Below are 27,502 nucleotides of genomic sequence, written 5' to 3' on the forward strand. Positions count from 1 at the left end.
AGGCAGAGAACAGAGAGCCACACTGAGGTGAGCTTTCACCAAGACCCCAGCTCCAGGCTCAGCTCGTGGTCTTGAATTGATGCTGGGGCCGCCCCGTGGAGGAGGGCCTGGGGAGCATCTTGTTCTAAAGCGCTCGGTAGTAATGAACTCTTTTCACTTTTTCTAATTTAATTACTATGCATGTGTAGCAGAGATCCCAGTATAAATCCCCCTCCCCTGCAGCACAGTCCATGATGTGTTTGTATAAATCATCTTTTTCCATTTTGTTTTCCACCACAATCCTTTGAGGTCATCTTTTTGTCTCAGGATCTACATGCAGATCTCTGCGTTTGCATTAAGAGCTGTGATGTATATGAAGCCCAGTCTCTCTCATACCCAGTCTCTTCTAGATTCAGTTCTTTTTAAAATGTTTTCCCCTCCTGTCAGTATAACTAGTTCATGATAAAATAAGTCTCTTCCACAAAATGGATGGCACTTGACATGTTTCCAGATCCTTCATTGTGGTTGGAGGATCAGGTCTAGTGGCAGAGTGAAGCCGTGGTTGCTCGAGGTGGCCCTTTGGCTTCCCCTTCCCTGCCCCTGATTCTCACCTTGAGGCAACCACCTTCAACTCTTGAGCTCTTTGTTTCTGTTTACCTCCATTTTTTCCAAACAGCAAGCCTACATTGCTATTTCTTATTGTTTTTTGTTTTTCCTTTTCAGATGCTCTGTGTTTGTTAACTTGCTATGCAGAGAACAAGGATTACTATTCTTACATTCTCTTACCCTGCTTCCTTTTCTCCCTTCATCTTCCCAATTTGTGGTTAAGTCACTATTACTTACCTTATTATGGCCATGTTAGTATTGTCCACTGTTGAGCCAGTGTGTATTATGGGTATGTTTCCTTTCTTGCACATGTTTTTGGTTTGTTTTCCCTAGAGTTAATAATTGTCTCATTTTTGTTTGGTTAGTTTCTATAACAGACTTGAGTACTGTTCTTTCCCCACGTGAACTCGTCAGGCCCTCAACCAGTCTGTGTAGAAACCACCCTCCTGGACTTCTCTTCCTCCTGCCCCCACTTGAACTTGGCTGTCTCTGCCTGCTGCACAGCTCCTGTCCTGGGACTTCCTTGGTTTCTGTCTTGTGCAGGGACCCTTCCTTCCTTGGTCCCGTATCTTCTTTCTTGGTTTATCTGTTCGTTTGGTAGAGGACATCTTCCAGACCTTATATGTCTGAAAATGGCTGTATTATACCTTCATGTTTAATTGATAGCTTAGCTGGTTATATAGTTCTAGTTTGGGAACCATATTGTTTCAGAAAGTGGGAGGCACTGCTCCTTTGGCTTCTGCCTTCCAGAGTTGATGTCCAAAACGATTTGATTCTCCATCCTTCAGTGAATATTTTCTCTCATTGGAAGTTTGTAGAACACGATCTTTTTATTTATTTATTTAAAAAATTATTTTTTTAAAAAATTTAATTAATTTGGCTGTGCCGGGTCTTAGTTGCAGGATACAGGATCTTCGTTGCAGCATGTGGGCTCTAGTTCCCTGACCAGGGATCGAACCTGGGCCCCCTGCATTGGGAGCGCGAGTCTTAGCCACTGGAGCACCAGGGAAGTCCCGTGTAGGACATGAGTTTATCTCAAAGTTTTTTGCAGTTTTGGTTGGTGAGCCTTGGTTTGAGTCCATTTTCAGGGATTGTATTGAGCATTCATGAGTGCTTTCAGTCTCTCAATTTGGTTCTGGAAAATTGCCTTGAATTATTTAATTTCCTTCCCTTCTGTTTTCTTTCTTTAGTAGTCCTCTGATACCTTCAGTTTTTTTTCCTTTTTCCCATCTCTGTATCTGGTTTTCCTCCACTTATCACAGAATTCATATACAGCTGACCCTTGAACTAGTTAGGGGCTAGGGGTACAGCCCTCCTTGCAGTAGAAAATCCAAATATAACTTAACAGTTGGCCCTTGGTATCCACACTTCCTCCAAAAACTCAGATTCAACCACTAATTTGTAGCCTGTAGTATTTACTATTGAAAAAAATCAGCATATAAGTGGACCCGCACAGTTCAAACCCGTGTTGTTCAAGGGTCAACTGCCATGAGTTTTTCATTTCTGCTTTTTGTTAGGTTCAAACATATGAAGCTGCTTTTTATGTAGGTCAGAAAACAGTCAAATATTGGCAGTTTTCATATGGTTTAGCCTATATTTTTAATTTTACAGCTATAGTTTGTTCTCTGAACTTTCGGAGAGTGGCATGTTCTTGTTTCTTGCATCCAGATATTGTCGATCCTGAGGATACTGATGGTTTTTTCTTTTCTACATAGACCATACATTCCTTCAGATGCAGTCAGTGGGCCTGCCTAAGGGGCCCTTCTCAGATTTAGTGTCAACATGAGGTTGTCGGCTCAGGTGATCGGAGGCTCTGGGGACACGGTGGGAGCTGGTCTGCTGTGGGTATCATTGGGTGGTCAGCATGGGTTGTTTTCTTTGGGGAAACCCAGACGTGACATCTGTCAGTCTTTCCTCTTAAGCTGGTCAAGGTTGCCAAAGGACACTCTCTTCCTTGACCTCCCAACCCAAGGGCTCAGGCCGGGCTGCCAGGGTTCTAGGGCTTGGCAGGGAAGGAGTCTGGAGGTCTCGACAGTCAGCAGGTAAATTTCCCTGTAACCCCCATTTTTCAGGGGGTGCCCTTGCCTTCCACAGTGCCTGGTGGTGCCTGGTCTAGAGACTTTCTCTTGCCCATCAGAGACGAACTCCCCTCTTTTGCTGGGGAAGGGAGTTTCAGCCTCTTACTGCTCCTTAAGTAGATTTTCAACCAGTCCTTCTGTCTCTAACCCCATCTTTAGCCCCACTTTCGTTGTACTTGTTGCTTCCAGTACCTGTACCTTTGAGGTCTTCTGTAGAAGAAATCTGCTTCTCTGCTTTTCCTTCAGCCAGTTTGGGGTTAAGCTTTCTCAAGTCTAGTGAATGTTACCTTTTCGCCAGCTTTCTAAATTAACAAAATTTTTTTTATTGTGGTAAGATACACATAACATAAAATTTACCATTTTAACAATTCTTAAGTGTCCAGTTCACTAGCATTAAGTACAGACATGTAGTTGTGCAGCCGCCACCACCCGTCTTCAGAACCTCTTCTTCACCCTGTCAGAAACTCTGTACCCACTAAATACTAACTCCTCACTCCCTTTCCTCTCCTGCCCTCAGCAACCACCATTCTACTGTCTGTCCCTGAATTTGACTCTTCTAGGTACCCCACATAAGTGGAACCATACAGTAGTTGTTTCCTTCAGGGCTGGCTTATTATATATACACCACATTTTATTTATCCATTCATCTGCTAATGGACACTTGGGTTGCTTCTGTCTTTTGGCTATTGTCAGTAATGTTGCTGTGAACATGGGTGTATAAATTCATTGTTCTTTGGGTATATAACCAGAAATGGACTGGCTGAATCACATGGTAATTCTGTGTTTACTTTTTTTTGAGAAACTACTATATTGTTTCGCAGAGCAGCTGCACTGTTTTACATTCCTACCAACAGTGCAAAGGGTTCCAACTTCTCCACATCCTTACTAACACTTTCTGGGGTTTGGGGTTTTTTGTTTGTTTAAGCGAAAACCATGCTAATGCATATGAAGATCTCAGTGGGGTCTTGACTTGCATTTCCTTAATGATTCGTGATACTAAGCATCTTTTCGTTTGCTTATTTACCATTTGTGTATCTTCTTTGAACAAATGTCTATTCCCGTCTTTTGCCCATTTTTTAATCAGGTTGTTTGTGTTGTTGTTGAATTGTAGGATTTCTTTATATATTCTGGATATTAATTCCTTAACAGATACATGACTTGCAAATATTTTCTCCCATTCTCTGTTGTTTTTTCACTCTCTTGATAGTGTCCTTTGTACAAAAGTTTTTAATTTTGATGAAGTTCAGTCTTTTCCCTTTTGTGGCCTGTGCTTTTGGTATCATGTTTAAGAAACCATTGACAAATCCAAGGTCACGAAGATTTCCCATGTTTTCTTCTAAGAGTTTCATAGTTTTAGCTCTTACGTTAAGTCTTTGAATAATCTTAATTTTTGTATATGGTGTGATGGGGGAGGGTGGTCTAGCTTCATCCTGTTGCATGTGGATATCCAGTTTTCCCAGCACCATTTGTTGAAAAGTCTGTCTTTTCGCCCACTGAATTGTTTTGGCATCTCGTCAAAAATCATTTGACCATTTGAGGGTTTATTTTTGGGGCTCTCAATTCTGTTCCATTGGTGTATATGTTTGTCCTTATGCCGGTAACACATGCTGTGGCTTTGTAGTATTGAAATCAGGAAGTGCGAGTCCTCTGACTTTCTCTTTTTCAAGGTTGCTTTGGCAATTCAGGGTCCCTTAAATTTCTACATGATTAAGATGCATTTTTCTTTTTCTACAAAAAAACCGCTTTTGGTATTTTATAGCAGTTTCATTGAGTCTGTAGACTGCTTTGGGGTAATACTGGCATTTTAATAATATTAAGTTTTCTAATCTGAACATCGGCTGTCTTTCCATTTATATCTTTTAATTTCTTTCAGCGTTGTTTTTTAGTTTTCAGTGTACAAGTCTCACTTTCTTCGTTAAATTTATTACTAAATGTTTTCTTTTTGATGCTATTGTAAATGAAATTTTCGTGATTTTCTTTCAGATTGTTCATTGTTAGTGTATAGAAATGCTAATTTTTGTCTGTTGATTTTATATCCTGCAGTTTTGCTGAATTAGGGGTGTGTGTGTAGGGTGGGGTGGGGTGTATGTGTGGGTGTGTGGGGGGGTGGTGGGGGGGTGTGGTGTGCGTGTGGGGGGGGGTGGGTGTGGACTCCTTAGAGTTATCACATTAAGGTCATGTCATCTGCAAGCAGATATTTTTATTCTTTTCCGTATCATTTTAAAAATTTTATGCTTTGATCTGCCTAGAATTTATTTTGTTGTGAGGTATAGGCCACATTGTTTGAGGTTTGTAATTCTTAACCCAGATTGTCCTTTCATCGGACATCTATTTTTCACTCTTAAACAGACTTTGTTTAACCCATCATGGGCCTATCCATAATATTCCCCACACAACCAATTTTAGTGATGATGAGGAAAGGTCTCCAGCTTAATATACCACTGAGATGAAGGAATCATTGGGCTCAGGGTGGGGACTCAGCCCCAGTTGGATGCGAGCTGGCGTTGCAGCCCGTTGACTGAGGATTCAGTTCTAAAAGAAAACAGTGCTACAGAAGCAAAGTCCAAATTGAGAGAATTACTCGGTTGAAGAGCACATCTACCGGTGAGGGTGCGGTGGAGGGTTCTGAATTCTGGTTTTGCTCCCTGTGGACAGAATCTTTCCGGCCCCTTCTAGCACATTGGTCTCCTGCATAGGTTTGAGGCAAACGTCCCACCGTGGGCGGGCAAGCACATGGGGCCTCTGTCTAAAGGGCTGGTGCCCAGGGGAGTGGGAGGATCCCAGGATGACCTTACAGGTGTCCTCACTCCCCCAGCACTTCTCCCCTGGGAATAGGCAGACTGCACACAAGAACCTGCAGAGAGGTGTTTCTCAGCAGTAGAGTAGAAGTGAAAAGCAAGCTATTTTCATATATTGTGTGATCCTATCTTTATAAAACAACATAGACAGGACGTACTGATGTGAGAATATATACATATAAGGGGCGGCCATGGGGTAGGAGTCTAAGCAGTTTCACTTGGAATGTGTGGATGCTTTTCAAGCATATATGAAACTTCTATAAGTGGTAGATGAAACCATTCTGCATTTGAAGAGAGCTTTCCAGCAAGGGCAGTTGCTGCTCTGTTGCTGAGTGCCTGGGGGTTGGGGAGGGCCCTCGGCTGCACGCTTCCTCCACCTCACCGTGTGTCCTCTTCCCTGCAGACTGCAATAAGGTCACTGACCAGTGCCTGTCCTTCTTCAAACGGTGTGGGAATATCTGTCATATTGACCTGAGGTACTGCAAGCAAGTTACCAAGGAAGGCTGTGAGCAGTTCATAGCCGAAATGTCTGTTAGTGTCCAGTTCGGGCAAGTGGAAGAAAAACTCCTGCAAAAACTGAGTTAGTCCATGGACAAGTATGTAAATATGGGGTGGGTGAGGGGAGGGGACGTGGCAGGGGAGGGTAAAAGACTTTACAAAAACTAGGGCTTTTATTTTCAATTTGAAACTTGGAACAACAGACCACAGAACGATTCCATTTTGCAAGTCTCGCTGAGGGAGAAGCCAGTCCGCCACCGTTTTGGGGTTGAGTGAGTCAGGCGCTTTCCTTTGGTCTTTCTGAATCAAAACTGCACTGCTTTCTGGACCGTCTCTAAGGCAGCCTTTATCAAGAAGACATTCCTGTCGGAGAGGAGGATGGACTTGGGAGAAATTCTCTTACTGGAAGCATGAGCTTAGGAATTTTTTTTTTTTGGTGGTGGTGTTTTTTGTTTTGGACACCTTTTTCCTGGCAACTTTGGGGTTTTTGGTGTCAACATAAAATGGACCACACACCACAGCTGCCGTCTTGACATGTTTGTTTGTTTGGTTTTGTTACATCTTACATTATGCAGAAATATTTTTGTACAAATTGTTCAAAAGTTATTTATGCAAGGTTTGAATGCATACCAGTGTTTTTATTGTTTTGAGATTGCCAACTTTCCTGGTTTCCTTCAGGTAGGAGAGAACTTAACCTGTACGTCATACGACTCCGTCTACACACGTGCCCAGATCTGGCAAAACAGGCTAAGACCTTCCAGTTAAAAGCATGTCTAACTGGAAGTTGAGAGCCTGCTTTGTATGTCAAGAAGTTACATAAGCATGTTGTGGATATGTGTAAATTATAGTCAAAGTGAGGCACTTTGCTAAATTTCCTCTGTATAGAATTCACCTTTTTCTCAAAATTTTAAAATTCAGACTTCAGCCTTTGAACTCAGGAGGGGTTTGCTCCCGCATATGAGCTCTTGTACTCTACATAGATCTAATTTATACAGTGAGTCAAGAAGTTGAATAAATGATCCAACATAGCCTTTCTTTTCCTTTTTTCTCTCCTTTGAAGTGTGAGTTGAGTTCTCGTTTAAGGTTTAGAACATGGCTGTTTCCTAGTTGTAAAGTTATGCATTCATAAGTGCCATTGTTGTAAGGTGGTGTTTTCCTAGACCTTCCCTGACGCGGTTTTACCTTTGTTGAATTTGTATAAACAATTGTACAAAAAAAAAAACACTCTTGGACTTGGAGGGTTTCTGTTCTAGGGGTGGACTAGAAATTTGACTAGGAAGTCCAGAGGCAGTAGTCTCAACGCCAGTGTATATACTGTTTTGAAGCCAAACAAGGTATAATTTCTTACTCATCTGAGAAATGCGGCAGCCCCTTGGTACGTGTCTTTTCCGTCTTCAGAAAGAGATCTTGCTGTTTGTAGCTAATAAAGGTAACGGGAAAGAACTGTGCTACACTAGTGTCCATGTGTAAGAATTAGGTACGAACTGCCTTAAGGGGCAGGGTGGCTTACCTGTTTGGGTGCTGCTGACCACACCCGTGTACAATAACTTCCACAGCCACTTGGCATTTCCACTGCCAAAGGGGGACAGGGGTTCATTTCCTCAGCCTCCACTGGACGCAACTCAAGGAGGCCACATCCTGCACTGGTAACCTGGGGCTGGGGTGGTGGAGGCACCTGGTTAGGCGATAACTTCCCCAGGTGTTAGACATAGAAACCAGTGAGAAGTAGACTTTAGATCACAGGATTTTTATACTGGAACAACTGCTCTAGTCATCTGAAAATGAAGATAACCCAGCTTCCTTCCTCAGGCATCAACAGCAACATCAGACTTGGGACTCATGGGACTAGCCTTTCCTGCTGTGGTAGTTTTGTACTGCCCCTGCCCCCCATCCTTTTTTTTTTTTTTTGCCACGGTGAAATGGTTTTACATCTCATCTAGTTTGTACCGCTGCCTATTAATTTAAATCCAGAGATACTTTCTGACTCAAATTGGAGACATCTGAAGCTGTTGCACCCCAGAATTTAACTCAGGAGATGCATTTAACAGAGGTTAAGATTAGTTTAACACTCTGTGGTTTATTTATAAAAACGTGGCTTACCTTTGCAAGCCTGATCGTTCATCGTGGAGCACCCACACAAGAGGTCAAGTTGCAGTCTTCTTGGCGGCCTGAGTGCTGTGAGCCTCCGAGTAAGAGTCACCCTCACGTCCAATAAAGGCATCTTCTCCCTTGGGAACCGTTGAAGGAGGACGGTGGTTTTCAAGTGGAATCTCGGCATTAGAGGGCCCTCTTTGCCCTGTAATGTTTCCAGGAGCACACAGGTCAGCCAAGAGAGGAGGTGAAGGAAGGGCTGCCAGGGCTGAGCAGCCAGAGTTTCCATAAGGACACACCACAGAGTAAGGACAGCATCTCTCTAGGCTTGAGATGGCCAAGGCAGTGCACTGGTCACAGATGACCTTCCCCCAAGTGTACTGAACAATCCAGTTAAGATTATACCCCAGTACAGTCTCGACCAGACTCGTTCCTTCAAAAATGAGCTTTAGATGAGGCCAGGCCAAGCTAGGTGCCTGCAAACAGCTGCTCTGAGCCCATACACTGTATCTGATGAAGTAATGGAAGGACCATAAACCAGAGGGACCACTTCTTGTAAGAGGATCATAACTTCTTAACCCAGGAAAGAGGAGAGGCCATAACCCTCCTTCCTCTAGGCATCCTGGCCTTTACAAAGGCAGGCACCACGGCCCATCCAAAACATGGAATGACATCCTTCCATCCTGTGAGGACAAGGACAAAGAGACGTCATTGCATTCCATTGTGAACTTCCAGAATTTTATCCATATGATAGATGACCTATTCAGAAAAAGATGCATGGCATGCAGCTAGAAAATGCAGATTCCAGGGAGGAATGTTTGCCCTCTGCCAGATAAGTTAGTCCCTTGCAATTCAGTTATTCCAAGTGTCGAGCCTATTAGGCTAAAAATTTGTTGGCTTCTCACTGAGCCAAGGTTATTTCAAAATGCTACTTAAGAAGATCCACCGTTGAGTTTTTGTTCATTGCTGAAACAAGCACCTGAAACTATAAGTCCAAAAAGAAACAGTAAACAAGCTGTTCTGAGACTATGAGCAAATAAATCTCAATTTTCTAATTTAAGATACACCAACACCTGCTGCTCAGCTTCTATTTCAGTGTGTTTACCATCACCCACTGGCCTGGATTTGAAGACTTCTCTCCACCAAATTAGGGATTTGTGGGGAACGATGAACTTCTGGAGTTCACCGTCTCAGGAGAAGTACAGACTAAGTGCTCCTAAGGCTTCAGCAGGGGCTGAGCTTTTACTGTCCATCTGAATTGTAGCTAATACCCACCCTGGGCTCTTCAGGCAAGCACAGGAGAAGGGTATTTAGAATATCCACAAGGCTTTGATTTACATGCTCTGACACTCAAAACCAGAAAACGTAGAAAGGCAACTTTTTTTTCACAGCTAGCCAAACTTTCTGCCTTAAGCACAGAGGGGCAAGACTGTTTACCTCCTTTGCTGTAAGTTTCAGGTCTTGTTGATTGACTTCTGGATCCTGAGCACCTGAAGGCATGTGTTAAACACTGCAGAGTCAAAAGATAAAAAACCCACAGGACTCAGCCAAGAAGTTACGTAGTTTCCTAAAAACATACCTGCCCACAAGCCATGGGAATGAATCCACAGTTGGTCTCAACTAAACCAAAAAACCACCCTGATTAGAGCTGGACCTATTAAGAAAAGAGATTTCAGATCATTAATGTCCCAAGAACCTTTTAGCATAAGCTAATGTCTCAGGTTTCTCAGTTGTGGTATTAGAAGAGGTAAGAAAAAGTCATCAGAGCTAGGTTCAAATTCTGATGTGACTTTTTTTTTTTTTGGCTGCCCCACATGGCTTATGGGATCTTAGTTCCCTGACCAGGGATTGAACCGGTGCCCTCAGCAGTGAGAGCGCAGAGTCCTAACCACTGGACCGCCAGGGAATTCCCTATGGTGACTTTTTAACTGTGAGATTTTCGACAAGTTCTTTTACTTCTCAGAGATCAAGTTCCCCATCTGTGATGTGAGGCAATATCTATTTCAGAATGCTGGAGGTAACCATAAAGCACCTGGCAAAATACCTGGTCACAGTATGTGGCAAATATGTAGTTAAATTTACTGGTAAATTAGCAGCCAAGGTAGACAGGTACAACATCTTTGAAGGTGCTCCTTTCTCTCATGAAGAATGTACTAGACCAGGCCTGGACACCCATTCATGCTGCACCGAAGTGAATTAGGAACTGGCCAGGACAAATGTAAACAAAAGCATTTTTTAAAACCTAATTTTATTCCTAAAGTTCAAACTAGCTAGTGGGTAGCACTGAAAATACACTTGCAATATATAAAAGTGTAAACTGATTACACGTTAATAAAGAATTTAACACACACACTTCTCTAATGAAGGAAGCTAGATGCAGCCCTCGCTATAAAAAGCTGTACCTGAACAAAAATGGACATGTTTAGTCTCAGGCCCTGGTAGTTGACTATAGAATGTCAGTTGTTCCCAATTACGTTTAAACGCAGAAATAGCAACAATGTGGAAAATTACATTCATCAAATAGTAGCATTTAAAATATACATGACTAATAAAATGAACATTCAGAGGTGCCCCTGTTCAGCGTGTACCATGTCGGCCATTTGCAGACAGTGACCTCATCCAAAGAGAGCAGAAGTTTCAAACATCTGAGTAGTTTAAGTTAAAAATAGGATGAAGGAGAAATAAGAGAACAAGATAAATGTCCTCCAAAGAGAACAGTAGCTGATGCCATAAGCAGTCTGACTTCGGCAATTAGTAATCAGAGATGTGTGAAGAAGCCCAGCAGAAACTGGGAAACTGAGCCAGTCCTCCAGCTGACAGGCATACAGCATGGACCAGTGTTGCTGCAACTTAGGATGAATCTTTCCTGTCCCCAGTTAGTCGTGAAAATAATTTTTAAAAATAGCTTCAGATTTTGAACAGGAAGTTTCCAGTCCCTTCTGTGCACTGAAACGTCTGGGATCGAGCCTGGGGGGTCCTCGGCTTCAGGACTTGAAGACGTGCACAGCGCGCACCACGTACTGCCGGCAGATGGGACACTCGCTCATGCGCTTGCCGCACTTGGTGCAGGTGACCATGTGCCCGCACTCGAGCAGGACGCAGTCGATGATGGCGTCCATGCAGATCCGGCACAGGCTGTCGTCTTCCTCGTCCTGCAGCTGCAGCCGCTCGCCATCTGAAAGGCAACAGAGAGCTGGGGCTGCGGGCACGGCTTCTGAGTGACCCAGAGTGACCCCACTGTAAGAGAAATAGTCCCTGCTTCTTGGCACATCGGTTCCTTCCACTAGAAATGGCAATAATTATACCTCATAGGATTTTGTGAAGAATAAATGAGAGATACTTACTTAGCTTAGGACCAGGGATGAAGTGCCTAACACATGTTAGCTATTTAATTCTTTTTTTCCCGCCCCCGCCCCTATTTAATTCTATTTTACATCTGTATATAATACAAGGTTTTTGTGATAGCTTGCTTCTATAAATAAAAATGAAGAAGCCCTAGGCTGTCCTACACACGGGCCTCAGAGTCAGAACACGATTCGAATTTCCAGCCCAACTGTGTGGCCTTGGGAAAGTCACAGGCTCCAGAGCCTCATCCTAGTAGGAGGAGGAGCTTTATTTCTACACCAACGGGAAAGCTATAGAGTCATACATCAAGTAGCCTGTAGTTGAGGGACGGCACCCCCTGAGCCTTGGAAGCATCTCAAAATTCATCTGTGTTTCTGGCTACGATGGTACTGTTGGGAGTCTGTCTAACTCAAAAGGCATGGGACATTCTGGTTCTGAATAAGAAAGGTTCAGAATGAGTTTAAAAAGTTCATTGCAGCCTGAGATTTGGCCATAGAGCTATGGACAGTGAGGCTTCCCTTTGTATAGGTCACAGAAGGGATTAATGGGAATCATGAAGAAGGTTAGAAAGAACCAAGCAGGAATTCAAGCTTGAAAAGCGAATAGTCCCTGAATTTAAGGAAATAAACACTGTTGTGTCAAGAGAATCTTCTCATCTGGGGTCCTAGTTCATGGTCCATACCATTACTGGAAAGTGGGGAGAAAGGATCCATGAATAAGATAACAGATGAGCCTCTGTAGGCTCCAATGATTAAGATGCCTGTATCTGCTACTGTTGCATCATCTTTGAAGTAGGTGTGGGACTTCCCTGGTGGCACAGTGGTTAAGAATCCGCCTGCCAATGCAGGGGACACGGGTTTGAGCCCTGGTCCAGGAAGATCCCACATGTCTCGGAGCAACTAAGCCCCTGTGCCACAACTACTGAGCCTGTGCTCTAGAACCCACGAGCCACAACTACTGAAGCCCACGTACCTAGAGCCCGTGCTCCACAACGAGAAACCACCACGGTGAGAAGCCCGCACACCGCAACGAAGAGTAGCCCCCGCTCTCCACAACTAGAGAAAGCCCATGCACAGCAACAAAGACCCAACGCGGCCAAAAATAAATAAATATATTGAAAAAAGAAAAGAAATAGGTGTGCCAAAATACTATCTGCATATTCTGGGCATAAACCTGTTTATCAACAAATGCTGTATTATAACCAGGTTTTAAAGAAAAAAACTCAAGATGACACACGTTAATGATGGGAGGACTGTTTTCTAGATAAGAACATAATATTTGTCAGTCTGAACACCACTGAATTCTTTTTTCTTGCCTATAAATGCTCTGTGGCTTGGCCCTGTTACCAGCTGAGGATTTCTGCTCCATGCTCCATCAATAAATAGTTCAGAAGTTCTTAACCTTAGCTTTTCGTGACTTAACAAAGAAACCTACTGATACTTGATGTTAAGAACTACTTAACATCCTGGCTCTAGGGAATTTTTTCCCCCCACTGTTTGATTATCTCAATTGTAGCTTTTAAATCCTCAGTACTGGCCTGCCAGACAGGTTAGTGAGAAAACAAGCCTTTCTTAGATAAAGGAATTTCATTAGAGTTCTAACAAATTATGACCAGAAAAACCAGACTGAACAAAAGATTATCTAACTCATTGGCAATGGTGATCTCAAAGCCAACATCACATAATGAACTTACTGCTTAACAGATCTATAAACAAGTTTATATAACTAATTCACACTCAATAAAAGGATACATAGGTTTCTCAAAAATAAAGTGGACTTAACTGACAGAAACAGGCCAGTTTTTAAAGGCCTAAAGAAAGCTACTACAGGGAAACAAAGGAAAAATAAACCTACATGACTTTTGATTTTCTTCGTTCTCTTTGTATAACCGGTTTACTTTCTCTACTAGCTCCCATTTTTCACAACAGCCAGAATAGTTGACAAAATTCCGAGCCAGGATTTCCTTGAGCTGGCGCACGCTCATCCCTTCCACGTCTTCAAGGCTTGACAGGTCAGACAGAGAAGCTCTCACTCTCTTCTTAGCGAGGCCAGATGTCTGAAATCACAGAGTGTGTCCATTACCTCTGTTCCTGCAAATCCAGCAAGGAAAACAGCATGCTGCCTTCACCCTACAGTCATCACTGGCCCTGGAGATTCTCCCCAGACTTCTCACCAGTTCTTGAAGTGTTTTATGTATTGTGCTGCCTTCAAACCAAAAGAAACATCCTGTGCTAATCTAGCGACAGTCCACATGGGCATTTTCCCTGCCTACCAAGGTGACGTGTCAGGGAAACCAAATTTTATAGGCAGTCTCACCCGCTCCTCCAAGTTTTCTTCATCCTCGTCATCATCGTCGTCGTCGTCATCATCTTCTTCATCATCATCTGTGTTTGCTGAAGCTATTTCACTTCGCACCTACACACATAATACATATTAGGTCAGGAATCATTTTCCTAATGGTACCAACCCATATTTATCACTGGAGAAAACCCTTCCAATAGATCCTCCCCAAGAATGACTCTTAATATCTGGCATACTCCACACCTTCCTAGGATCCTGAGTGCTGCTGCCCCTCCCAAAGAGTTGGGCACCACATGATTCGATAAACAATTTACCTTCCATAGTTATCTCAAAAGTCAAATTCCTATGTGCGTGTGAATTTTTAAAATCTAACCATAGTATTAACTCCCCAGAAGTTAAGAAGGTCCCATCACAGAATGTCAAAGCCAAAAGCGTATGGAATTGCACTGTGTCCTTAGCAAAGGACCTGCAGCTGGCTGGTTTAACTGGAGCCTCTAAGATACAGGTAGAAACTAAAGCTCTAAGATCAGCCCTAGTGTCAAGGGTATTTGATTTCAAAGATCTCAATCCTACTACCTCATGCTTAGACATTCTAATTCCAAACAATGCTTTCTAGACTAATTCACTGATGGTTGATGCCATTTCTAGTTTTCAGAAATTCCTCAACAATCAGATACTCTTTTCTTTAAGGAGAACAGAAAGCCTAGGACAATGCCCAATTTCAAGTATTCTACCCCACTAGTTCACAAACACTATATTGTATCATCCAAAGACCCACATCTCCCAAGTGGTGTCATATACCCAAAAGTGACACAAAAGTCAGATGTGTCTTACCTTTGCATCATAATTATGCCAGCTGCCATTTGGGAAAATAATAAAACTCCTAGCTTGGGCTTATCTAATTGATGACTCTTTAGAAAGCAACTAGACCACATTTCCCTCTGCTTCTAACCTCTTTCCTCAGAGGAGAAAATTAAATGTGGAAATGAATGTTCAAAACAATTCTTTCAGCATTTTAGAATCATTCATATATACAAATTGAGTATTAATTACAAGACTTTGCATGTTATTCAATTAGTATGCCCAAGGACCTCACTGGGACAACATTCTGCACTGGCATTTCTTTGAAATGAGTAAATAACCATATCCTGTCACTAATTCAGATGGCTGTTTCCCAATATCTAAATTAGAACAATTTTACGGTAGCAAGGCAACTGGGCATTAGGTTAACTTATAGTTTCCATGGTCACTGACACACAAATAGTCCTGCAAATGTTTATATGCTACATTTGACAGTCATTATTTCGACAGCTAGTATTTAACTATATAAGAGAGGGAAACTGAGGTAACTAAGGTCAAGAGACTGATGAGCTCTTTTTGGGCCCTTCAGGCAGCATCTGAGCTTGGAGCCTCACATCAGGAGAGCCTGCAAGTGCAGAGTTCAGCAGCACGTGGAACCCCGGCTCAGCAAGGAGTCTTCAGCCCTAAAGCCCCCTCCATATTGGCGGAAAGCAGACGACATGCCAGGCCCTCGGGGTAATTACACCCTCGTACCTGTGCCAGTACTCCAGATCCTAAGGTCCGGTCTCCACCCATAAGCTCTCCCTGAAAGGAAGACATGGTAGCAGATGGGGCTGTATAGTTTGAAAAAAATGAATGTGTAAAAAAGCTAGAAGTCTGGGACCTTGAGGAATTCAGACTGCTCGTGTCCAGGTTGTCCTCAGAGCCCAGCCCACGGTGACACAGTACCAGATCTACCAAGTCTTCTTTCTCTCGACAGGTATCGATCGGTATGTTTCTAAGAATGAGATACTGCCGTAGATCCTTCACTTTCAGTCTCATTAACTGAGGGCGCTGAAAGGCTGTCTCTTGTAATAAGTGACAAGTGGAACATCTACGGAGATTTTCTTGTAAGATCGAACAAACGGAGCAAAAGTCTTTCTTGCAGTCACAACATACATGCTGAAGAAACAGATAGGAAAGAAGCATTTAATGAGAGCCAGATACAAGCCATTGTGAAAGCACTAGTTTTCCTTTTGCCTTCTATTAAAATTAAATTTTAGTTCTTATGAAGTCCCCCATGGCACCAGACCCATGGGCATTTTCGTGTTCTAAAAGTGGTGAAAATCAAAACAGTCACTGCTGAGGCAGTTTGGATTCACAGAAGTTCAAATACAGACCTTTAAGAAAAACATACTCTTGTGTTAATGAATTAAAACCTTTCCACCCCTTCGGGCAAACGTAATTAGCAAAACAGAGCTGTCTTGAACCACATGGAGCAGAAAGCATGACCACAAACTCTCTTCCTGCTCTTTGCCTATGTGAAAATTTCCCCATTTAAAGAGAAGGGGGACTGCAGGCTTCCCTGGTGGCGCAGTGGTTAAGAATCGGCCTGCCAGTGCAGGGGACATGGGTTCGCGCCCTGGTCCGGGAGGATCCCACATGACATGAAGCAACTAAGCCCGTGTGCCACAACTACTGAGGCTGCGCTCTAGAGCCCACGAGCCACAGCTACTGAACCCATGCGCCACAACTACTGAAGCCTGCACACCTAGAACCTGTGCTCTGCAACAAGAGAAGCCACTGCAATGAGAAGCCCGCGCACCGCAACAGAGCGGCCCCCACTCGCCGCAAGTAGAGAAAGCCCATGCGCAGCAATGAAGACCCAATGACACCAAAAATTAAAAAAAAAAAAAAGAGAGAGAGAGAAGGGGGAAAAGCCTAACACAGGGAAAGAGAAAGGCAACTGATCTCTCAAGGTCAATCCAAGCAAACAGAGGACCCCACTTATACAGTAATCTGTACCCTAGAGCCTTAATCACAATCAAAGCCATTCCACAAGCAAAACTTAAAAGAAGACATGATGATGTGGTCATTTCTGCTTGGGGCATTGTTCCCACAAGCTAACACCTTGTTTGTTAAGTATTTCAAAGGACTGGATTGACAAGCCTGGGAGATGGCCCAGCAATATGATGGTTCTCAGAAAGAACAACTTTCTGTCCTAAAGAAAATAACGGTTTTAGCTGTTATTTTGCATGTTGAATCTTTAAACAGTAGCTAATGTTAATAGACTCATTTCTTCACTTGAGTTAATGTGGGTGGGGATACATTTTTTGAAACTTGAGATCAAAGTTATAGTAAATCTTCTCTGAACAAAATTGCAGACTAATTAAATCTCTTGCTTCAGAACATAAGAATCAAAGTGTATGAACAGGTCAGAGTCCAGAAGAAAGAATGGCTGAGCAACATGAGAAGTAACAACGTCTAGTCAGAAAACCTGAGCAGTGATACAGTCTCTGCAACTCAGCACTTTTCTAAATGGGGAATGGTTATTAGGACTTTTTGATATTTGTATAAGAAGAAATGAATATTCATTAGTATTCAAAATAACATACAATCAAGAATTGTGATACATGTGTTTTTTTGTGTGTAACATTTCATCCAACTCACCTTCTTTCTAAAGACTGAAAATGAAAGTCCACAGGCTTTGCAAACTATATTAGGCCCTTCTGTAGGTGCTGGTGGGTAAGTGGTAAAATCAGAGCTCGGTGTAAATCTGAATGGACCAGTGCCTCCTGCAAATCCTGACTGTTGGCCCCTGACAGCTCCAGTCCCCATGACTTCATTCAGCAGCCCACAGCACGAAGCCCACATAGACGTGGCACCCGCCTGGAAAGGAACGAAAATAGGCACCAGTTTAAAGCTGATTGGAACCTGGGCTCTCTGGGATTCTCGGGGAATGCCATTCTGGAGAGGCACGTTTGCCCTAAATTCGAAATTATTCTTTTAAGCATCAAAATTTTAAGCTATTGGGAAGTGGATAATATTCTGGTATTTACAAAGAATATTTGGCTTTGGGGATACTCATGATATATTGTTAACAAAGGAGAAGATACAATATGAACCCAATTTCGTAAAACAACAACAAAAAACACATATGCTTAGAGATACACGTGCATGCACACAGAAGAAAAATGACTAGATGGAAGTAAGTGCTGTGCAATATTTGGGATATGCTTACACCGAAAAAAGCTGTTCACTGTTTATCTGAAATTCAAATTTAACTGAGTGTCTTGTATTCTATCTGGCAACCTTAGACTGGTGACTACAGCACCGTTCTATAGGCTGAGGCAGATTTTCCCAGCTATCATTTAGCAGAAAGAATATAAATTCTAATTACTTAATTTCATTAAACTTCTGTCCTCTCATTTGTATCTGGGCATAATAAACTATGGCATGTGGAAACTTTTTTGATTTTTTAAAAATGACTGGGAAAACATCAAAATGCCAGTTGAAGTGCTCTCTAGGTTTTCATGTATATCTCGTATAATTTGTTTTCCCCTGCTTTCCAAACCTTTATAAGGAATATATTAATTTAACATTAAGGAAAATATTTTAAAAAAGCAAACTGAGAATACTGAACACAATTTCTGATGACTTGATAATCATAATGACGTTTTGAGGTGTAAGGGCTATTTGCCACTCCACTAAGTGGCTTGAAACTAATATGCTGCCTTTTATGTTTTTTCCTCTCATCTCTTCCCTTTCTGTGAATCACCACTGCTATCACTATATCTACCTCTAGCAACCTGTCTCTCCTTTTTTACTGCATTCAGAAACCTGATAACCAAGCTTGTTAGAAGTGTATATAAAAATACATTTTCAGTGAGGGCTCAAGGCATTTTCCTATGCTTAAAATATAAAGCTACACTGTTTGGAACCAATGAGCTTTTGCCCCTTGTCCTACTACTTATGCATATTCTAGACTCTAGATAATGTGATAAGTAATGGAAGTCCAGGTAGGTGAGGTCTTATTAGTTAAAATGGCATAACAAAGGCACTGTTCCATTTATTTTATTATCTAATTCTGTCAAACATTTACTGCTTGTCCAATGAGCTCTTAAAAAAATTTTTTTTAAACAACCTTAAAAGGCTATTTGGAGGGACTTCCCTGGCGGTCCAGTGGTTGAGACTTCGCCTTCCAGTGTGGGGGGTGCGGGTTAGATTCATGGCTGGGGAGCTGGGATCCCACATGCTTTGTGGCCAAGGGACCGAGGCATGAAGCAGGGGCAATGTTGTAGCAAATTCAGTAAAGACTTTGGAGATGGTCCACATCAAAAAATAGTAATAATGGGACTTCCCCGGCGGCGCAGTGGCTAAGAATCCGCCTGCCAATGCAGGGGACACGGGTTCGAGCCGTGGTTCAGGAAGATCCCACATTCCGCGGAGCAACTAAGCCTGTGCGCCACAACTACTGAGCCTGCGCTCTAGAGCTGGCGCGCCACAACTACTGAAGCCCGCGCGCCTAGAGCCCATGCTCCACAACGAGAAGCCATGGCAATGAGAAGCCCACGCACCGCAACAGAGTAGCCCCCGCTCGCCGCAACTAGAGAGAGCCCGCGCACAGAAATGAAGACCCAACGCAGCCAAAAATAAATAAATAAATAAATAAAAGAAAAAGAAAAAAAAGAATCTGCCTGCCAATGCAGGGGACACGGGTTCGAGCCCTGGTCCGGGAAGATCTCACATGCCGCAGAGCAACTAAGCCCGTGTGCCACAACTGTGGAGCCTGCGCTCTAGAGCCCGCGAGCCAGAACTACTGAAGCCTGTGCACCTACAGCCCGTGCTCTGCAACAAGAGAAGCCACCACAATGAGAAGCCTGCGCACCTCAACGAAGAGTAGCCCCTGCTCACCACAACTAGAGAAAGCCCACGCGCAGCAACGGAGACCCAACACACCCGGAAAAAAAAAAAAAGAAAGAAAGAAAGACAGTGGTTGGACTCACCAGGAGAGCCTTAAAAAATACTGGTGCCTGAGTCCCAGCCCCAAGATTCTGATTTAACAGGTCTGGGGTACAACCTGGGCCTCAGAATTTTTTTTAATTCCCTATGTGATGTGAATGTACAGTCAAGGTTAAAAGGTTAACACCTGCTCGGTCTAGGGGATTTCTCCTTTCTGCCTACATCATTTCAGCTGGAGAATCACTCAGATTCCCAAATGGAAGGGGCTGTGGTTACTTCTGAAGCCTGTGCCTCTAGAGTTCTAGAACCAACATCTCTGCCACGTGCTCCTCACTACCTGTGTAGGTACCGCCCCTTCACACCCCCATCCCCAAGTAGTGGGATTTGCCTCTAGTGTTTCCTTTCCCCCTCTGGTTTCCCCTAATCTTTTCAGAAAGGATTAGCTCAGAAGGCCTCAGCTGAGTTTTTAACAATTTAATCTGATTCTTATATCAGTTCCTTTCCTTTAAAAAAAAAAAATTTTTTTTTTTTTAATGTTTTTGGCTGCACCACACGCGCATGTTTTAGTTCCCCGACCAGGGATCGAACCTTCCTGCAGTGGAAGCTCGGAGTCTTAACCACTAGACCGCCAGGGAAGTCCCCAATCAGTTCCTTTCCTTTACCACATATCAGCCTGGAAGTTAAGCTGAAATTTGGTGCCCTCCTTCATTTTACTTGCTCTTTGCTTTTTGGCCCAGATTTCTTACTTCCTAACTTATTCCCCTACATATTTTCTTGGGTGAACTCTCCAATACTGGGAGAAAGACAGTGATTTCTGGGTCTGTCAAAAAGCCATTTGGCAAACTATTTTTGTCCTTCTTCACCCCCAAGTTGAAGAATCCACCCAGAAAATGAATCTTCCAAACTTAGGGTCCATCTCCCTGCCTCCGGTTAGTATGTTTCATCTTCTTGTACTTTCCCTTAAAGTCCTAATTGCCTGAATTTCTTCTGCGTGTCCCCTCAGGGCACAGGGATCCCTATTTAAGGACTATTACCTTGCCCTAATAATGCTTTGAGTGTCCTATACTGACCTTTCTCCTCTCAAATCTGTCCAAATTTCTGTTAATACTTGATATAACAGTCCCATTTTTCAAGTGACAGAATCTACAAAAGCAATTAGGGAACAATTTAAGAGAGCGTTTTCCCAACAGTTTATTGAACGTGTGCTCTTGGGAAAGGGGCGGGGAGGCGAACATGAATTTATTCTCTGAGCTCTTGACTCTCTGTCTTTGTTATATTTCCTTAGAGCCCAGTTACCATACCTGGTAGGGTCATAAACAAAAAGCTTCCCCTTTTTGCACCCTCCCCTTAAAAGCTTTAGAGACCCAAGTTCATGTTCTCTCTACTTCCGTCGTCCCTATCCTCTAAGATCTTCCGCCAGTTTAATCAGCCTGCATTCCGTTATTTTTCTTTTATTCACACACTGCTTACCTTTTGATAGTAAGATTGAAGCGTATTTTCCGAACTACTACCTTTCCACGAATAAAGCCAAAGTCTGGATCTCTGCTATGATCTGGGCTTATGTGACTAACAATTCTAAACCCTACTTGGGACCATGGTTGACAGCAGGACTCTACAGACTAAACCACATGAATCCAAGAGGTGAGAAGGATGGTTACATTTCCTCTCTTGACCATGAATATGGACCATCAAAAACAACATAGAGAATAACCGAATAAGGCAACCATCTACTTATGTCTGATACAAAACTCCTAGTTTAGAGAATTTAGCTGTGTTTCTAGTTGACTTTCTAGCCATCAATGACTACTGAAAATAAATGACTTTTTCTTGATAAACCTAATCCCTTTCCTAAACATCCTGTTAGACTAAAATTGCTCCTGAGTAGATTAGCCATGGAACCATGGCCTGCCAGGCATCAATTAAGAACCAGATCTCATATTAAAAACTTACATGGCCCACAGTAAGAAATTAAATTGTAAAGTCTCCTGTTTGGACTGCCCCAGACACCTAGATCTCTTCATGTTATTCTAGTATCCAATGCCAGTTCTCATGTTTTCAAAGACAGTGAACCAAGATTTTAGGGAGCCAATAACACTACATTTTTTTCTCACTCCCATTTTAAAACTGAGTAAAGAAATAAGACAAACAGAAATTTAAATATTTGCTTTTTTACTGGTAACACCAATTGGAGAACATGACTTTAGCTCTGCAGCCAACTGGTCTTGATAACATGCCAGCCAGCCACCAGCACAGCTGACCAACAGCAGCTTACCATCTAGTTGACCAGAGTCCCTTCCCTACCCACAGGAAGATAAATCTGAGAAGGTCTCAGAAAAGTACTGAAGCAAGCATGTTCAGCTCCTTTGCTAAAATCACCAACATAAAAGTTCGTCTTGTTCCTTCCTAAAGAATGAATTAGAAATTCCCTCCCCTCTGTAGGAGTACAGAGGAGGGGAGGAGACTGTGATCCACAACTGTAAACACTTTGCAGGAGAGTGGAACTGACAGTTTCCAGTGCTGTGACACTTATTTCCACAATAGCACCACCACCAATTTTTTAAGCACTCTCTTGGGTTCCTCAGTCAGATTCACACAATACAGGCCCATTGTGAATCATCATTTCAGTCAACAAAAGCAAGAGGGAATGTGTTCTTTCTTTGCAAGAGCAGTAGCCCAGCCTTCTTTTTGGCAGAGTGCCAGTTTTCAAATGGCTCAAGGTTCAGCTGTCTTTTGATTGTGCGTGTGCGTGTCTGTGTGAGATCTAATGTGCTTTCTAGAATATCTGGGGGTTGGGGCGGGGAGACGTCCAAAATGCTCAACTTACAGAATTAACAAGTTTACTACAAACTTTGAATCCTATTCTAAACTACATCAGGATGTGATCCCTTTTAATTATTCCACCAAATGTAATAGTAGCCAGGCAAACTAGAATGAAGACCAAGAAAAGCTGTAGTGATTTCCATGAAGATTAAATGACAGCCAGAGAGAGAGAGAGAGAGAGAGAGAAGGGGGAGTGGGGAAGTTGATGGGTTTGAAAACAGCAAAAAACTAAATGATCATAGTCTAAATCATTTGCTTTTGATTAAACTAGGTAAACAGCAGTAATCATAATGCCACCTCCTAAGAGTTGCTTGCCTCAACTCTAAATTAAATATGGTAATATTTTACACAGTTATTTTAAGGATAAACCTAGAAGTTTCAATTTCAAGAACATTAATTTTCTTGGATGCTGTAAGAAGCTACAAGGACCAGGCAGGGATTCAGTTCTTCCACCAGTGGAAGCTTCTTCAGAGAACTCAATCACCACAAGCTTTGTCTTTAAACTCTGAACAACCTTCAGTTTGCTAAAACTCAATGTCCTTATGTTAAACAATATGAAAAGATGTTTCAAATCTCAGTACCAGTGATATAAGAGAGTAAGTTTTACAGTTTAAATTTCAATTAGGTTAAACTTCCCTACAGAAATTAAAGTAAACCAGAAGAAACCATTAAGATAATAAGCAAAAATCTTTACTCTATTTAGAGCCACTGGAGGAACAGTTCCTTAAAAAGGGAAAGAATTTCTTACTGAAACTGCTGCTTCAACTGAAATACAATACACCAGGAACTCTGCGATCTTAATGATTAAATATCAGGCTATATACCACAAAGGAGGAAATTCTACATCCTAAGTTCTTTCTCTCATACCATTTGGACATTAAGCAGGATGCAAAAACAAATGCTGATCTTAAAAATGTAATATTTTTAGGTAAGACATTTGGCCAAATTGATTGATTTTTACAAATAATGTGTTCTGGAGATCATAAATGTTACCTTCTTCATGTTTGGGTTTTGTTTTCTTTTCTTAAAACAGTATACTTGGTACTTCCCTGGTGTCGCAGTGGTTAAGAATCCGCTTGCCAATGCAAGGGACACGGGTTCGATCCACGGTCTGGGAAGATCCCACATACCGCGGAACAACTAAGCCCGCAGGTCACAACTACTGAGCCCATGTGCCACAACTACTGAAGCCCGCGCGCCGCAGCAAAGAGCCCCTGCTCGCCGCAACTAGAGAAAGCCTGAGCACAGCAACAAAGACCCAATGCAGCCAAAAATAAGTAAATAAAATTAAAAAACAAAACAGTATACTTGACCCTTAGCACCACTCCCCCACCTTTCAGAGAAAAGAGGAAAAAAAAAAAGGAAAAGGAAATTACATTAAACAGATTACTTTCGTCTTGATGTCTTGTTTTGAGCTTGGAAGAATGAACATGATTAGTACAATTAAGGGTGAGATCAATATAAATATGGGAAAACAGGAAGGAGATTAAATCAAATTAGCATAAGATACTAATTTGGATTTTTTTTAATCCCTTATAGGAAGTTAATTAGATGCTACTCTAAGGTAAAATGGTTACTTGAATCTTTGAGACAAACCTATTTCAAAACAACAGTTTCTAAACAATAACAAAAAAAGGCAAAAAAATTAAAGGAAGAAAGTAAATACCCATTCTACACATATACTAAAATCAGCTCCTGGTCCTGGGTTTGTGTGAAGATGTACTTATCTGATTGCTTGGCTTTTAAATTAATTTTAATTCCACTGAAATTTTAATTTAATACTTGCTTAGATGAACATTCACATGTTAGAATTCCATGACATCAGGAATTAATGCCCCTGCCCAGAATCTATAGATACCGCAAAATTAGACAATTTCAATATGAAACAAAGTTAATAGCCCCAATCCTAAATTTTGTGAATCCAGTTTTCACGAAAACTTAAATGAAAAGCAGTATCTTCATAACTGTCATCTTGTTCAGACTGATGTCTATTTAGGTCTGCATTTTGTTTCATAAAATATACCTTTTTATATTTTCAAATCCCATCCAACTTTGTTTCTAAAATTTCAACTCAGAAAGCAGTATCCTCCACCTAAATTCAAAAACACTTCTGAAAAAATTTCAACACTGTACTTGCCCTTAATTCTCTCCTTCTAAACCTTGTTTCTTGATAGGTCACAAATTTAATATTTACTAATAAAGTTACTGACATTCTTTGAGGCATTATGTATAAAGATCCCTTATTGGTTTTTGGATCTTAACACACAGCGGGATGATGGTTTTCAGGAAAGAAAGCTAGTTTTAGATATTTTAATAGGTATTCTAAGTTGAAATATTTTATAGCTGAACTGGGAAGTTAAAAAATAAGCTCTTTGAATATCCTCATACTTTAACACTCAGTTCGGAAGTTACCTATTCCAAAAATCTTCCTTGCTTCCTAGAGCCAGAAAAAATCCTTTCTTGCTCCTGAGGGTTTTGCATTTTTTTGATACCTTACATCAAATTCTGCCTCATAATGTGGTTTCTTGAGAATGTCTCTTCTCTTTTGGTTGGCAAACTCCTAAAGGGTGGGATTATATTTTGAATTACTTCTACGCATGATATATTCCTCTTAGCTAACACATAGGAAATGCTCAACAAAATATCTTCTTGGGGCTTTGTGAAGGTAGAGGTTTAGCTAGCAGTTCACTCTGTTATTTTTCTTACCCACGCCAATCACACCTCTTCACTGAGATTAATGAAATCAACGATGTCTGAAAGAGTATCACCTTATGACTCACCCCACTTGGTTTGAATCAATACGTGAATTGATTGTTGTACCCAGAGCTCTTTAGAACTCTCAGCGATCAAGTTGAGAGAATCAGCTCCCAAAAGTAGGCCAGAACCTCCCCCCTCTTCCTTAAACTTCTCACTCAGTGATGCTCCCACGCTCTCACACCCACCGTGAAGACTCAAGCTGTCAAATTACTTGCTGCGTACCTAGCAGCGATGGAGACACAACGGGTTTGCTAAGAGCTCTAGGTCACGGCCCCTGTGTTAAGCCTGCAAACAGATCCTTCAGGGTGGGATCCCCGCCCCGATACATTTCTAACCAGTTAGCCGGGCCCCAGCCTCACGACTCCCCGCACAACCCCTTTTCCCTTCGTCCTGCAGTTTCCGTCCTGCGACAGTCCCGTGGTGCTCCCAACATTTGGGTTAGTTCAAGGACTCGGGGCGGGAGAGGGCACGCTGTGGGCAAAGGCACGGAGGGTGAGGCGAGCACCAGGGGGTCTGCCTCCGGCCCCCGAGGACACGGACAGGGCCCAGCGCGGAGAGGGGCCCACCAGGCGTGAGTGCAGGGCGGGCCCGGGCTCTCCCCCGGCCTCGGGCTCGCTGACGGAGGCGCTGTGGGAGTTGGAAACGTCCGGGAGCCCACGACATCCGCCCTGCGGGTCAGGGCCCCAGAAGCCGGCGGGGGACCCCCCTCCGCGGAGCTCTCCGAGGTGCCGGCAGGGTAACCCCTGAGGCGAAAGGAAGGCACTTCGAGCGCACTGGCCGGATAGGAGAGGAGAGGAGGGACTGCCCGGCCCCACCGGCCCCTCACCTTCATGGCCGCGACCGCCGCTTCTGGGTCGGCTCTGCCGAGGAATTCAGCACCATAGCAGAACCTACCACAACCACCTTCCTTCCTTCTGGGCGGCGATACTGAGGCTCCCGAGGCGACCCAGCGTCTAGACGTAAGGGGCGTGGTCACGCCCGCCGCGCGCGCCCGGGAAGATCGCCGAGCGGCGGCCGACTCGGCCAATCCGGAGCTGACACTCGGGGGGCCGGTCACCAAAGCCAATGAAGTGGCGGGAATGGGGCGGGGCCTCCGTCGCAGCCTGGAAGGCCGAGAAAGAATCCATTCCGCCCCAAGCAGAGATGGGCGGGTCTGGGCGTGGCGGGAGTCACCGAGCGGTTTTCTCCGCGGTTTTCTCCGCTGGATCGCTGAACTTGGAGTCAGCGTACCCTGCAGGAAACTGCAGCAGAGATCTGGGTTCAGGGCTGGGTGGTCAAGTTCCTCTGGAGATGAGGGCGGGAAGGGGCGTGGTAAATTTGAAAACGCCGGTTGGTTGGAACTTTTTTGTTATAGCGGTCAAAGCAGGGCCTCGGATTTCCTCCCCAGACATTCACGCCTCTCACAGTCGGTAATGACCTCAGGTCTCCTCTCTGGAGGGTCTGGTAAGCAGTGGCAGCTGCGCACGCAAGGACGCGGCTTTAAAAAACGTTTTATTGAGAACACTTGAAGAACCAACTGTTCTCAAATCCCAGCTGCTCTTTTAGAGCGACATAACAAAATAACCAAATCCTAGCACGGTGAGAGAATTAGGGTGAGCCCTTGGAGTTGACTTTATTTGGACAGAGAAAATTAGTTTGTAAATTAAAGTATCGATTTCTTCAGGCTGACCTGATGACACTCCGTTGGTTTTTCGATACTTCTTCCTCTCCTCTCTTAACTCAACCAGTACTTAAATATTTAAGTAGAGAAAGAGATATGAAGATGTCAATTCACGTCTCATGAGAACCTGACTGTTCTATTCCTTTTGAATAGATTTGCTTATATGTACTATGTCAGTTTAAAACACAAAGCCACCCCACTTCCTTAGACTGCAATAATACTTGGGGGTTTTTTGTTTATTTATTTTTATTTCTTTATTTTTTCTGCTGCGTTGGGTCTTTGTTGCTGTGCACGGGCTTTCTCTAGTTGCGGTGAGCGGGGGCTACTCTTCCTCGCGGTGCGTGGGCTTCTCATTGCGGTGGCGTCTCTTGTTTCGGAGCACGGGCTCTAGGTGCACGGCCTTCAGTAGTTGGAGCACGCGGGCTTGGTAGTTGCAGTGTGCTGGCTTAGTTGCTCCAGAGCATGCGGGATCTTCCTGGACCAGGGCTCGAACCTGTGTCCCCTGTACTGGCAGGCAGATTCTTACCCACCGCGCCACCAGGGAAGCCCAATATTTGTTTTTTAGCTTACTTATTTTTCTTGCTTCAAGCATTGCTCAGATAATATAATTTAACATCTATAGTCCTGGATTTTCTTCTTTGGAAAAATGCAAAGAAAGCCTTTCATTCACCATGTGGGAGCAGCAGCTGAGCCTCAATGGAAGAAAAAGTACTAATTCTTCTAATGATCCAGGCACAAAGAAACTCAATAAACACTTGGTGGTGGTACAAAGTCATATTTCTCCCTCATTAGAAAGGAAGCTGGCAGGTCTACCTGAAGAGTTAACG

At 43.1% G+C, this 27,502-nt stretch overlaps 2 protein-coding genes across 4 annotated transcripts in view; one reads left to right on the forward strand and one right to left on the reverse strand.

Annotated features, from left to right (window-relative positions):
- Positions 1 to 6,051, forward strand: part of KDM2B (lysine demethylase 2B) — a 120,918-nt gene extending 114,867 nt beyond the window's left edge. For all 3 annotated transcript variants that reach the window (XM_082668398.1, XM_082668397.1, XM_082668399.1), the window contains one exon: positions 5,865 to 6,051. In XM_082668398.1, the coding sequence (XP_082524524.1) occupies positions 5,865 to 6,046 (182 nt within the window). In that variant the 3' untranslated portion in view covers positions 6,047 to 6,051. The remainder of the gene's footprint in view (positions 1 to 5,864) is intronic.
- Positions 6,052 to 10,310: 4,259 nt separating this feature from the next.
- Positions 10,311 to 25,950, reverse strand: RNF34 (ring finger protein 34). The gene is made up of 6 exons (XM_082668229.1): positions 25,842 to 25,950; positions 17,147 to 17,365; positions 15,251 to 15,658; positions 13,712 to 13,810; positions 13,250 to 13,451; positions 10,311 to 11,225 (listed from the first exon to the last, which is right to left on the reverse strand). The coding sequence occupies exons 1-6, from the start codon at positions 25,845 to 25,847 to the stop codon at positions 11,035 to 11,037; spliced, it is 1,125 nt and encodes a 374-aa protein (XP_082524355.1). The 5' UTR covers positions 25,848 to 25,950; the 3' UTR covers positions 10,311 to 11,034.
- Between the last annotated feature and the right edge of the window lie 1,552 nt (positions 25,951 to 27,502).

The sequence above is a fragment of the Grampus griseus genome, assembly GCF_964374135.1.
Source record: "Grampus griseus genome assembly, chromosome: 12".
NCBI lineage: Eukaryota > Metazoa > Chordata > Mammalia > Artiodactyla > Delphinidae > Grampus > Grampus griseus.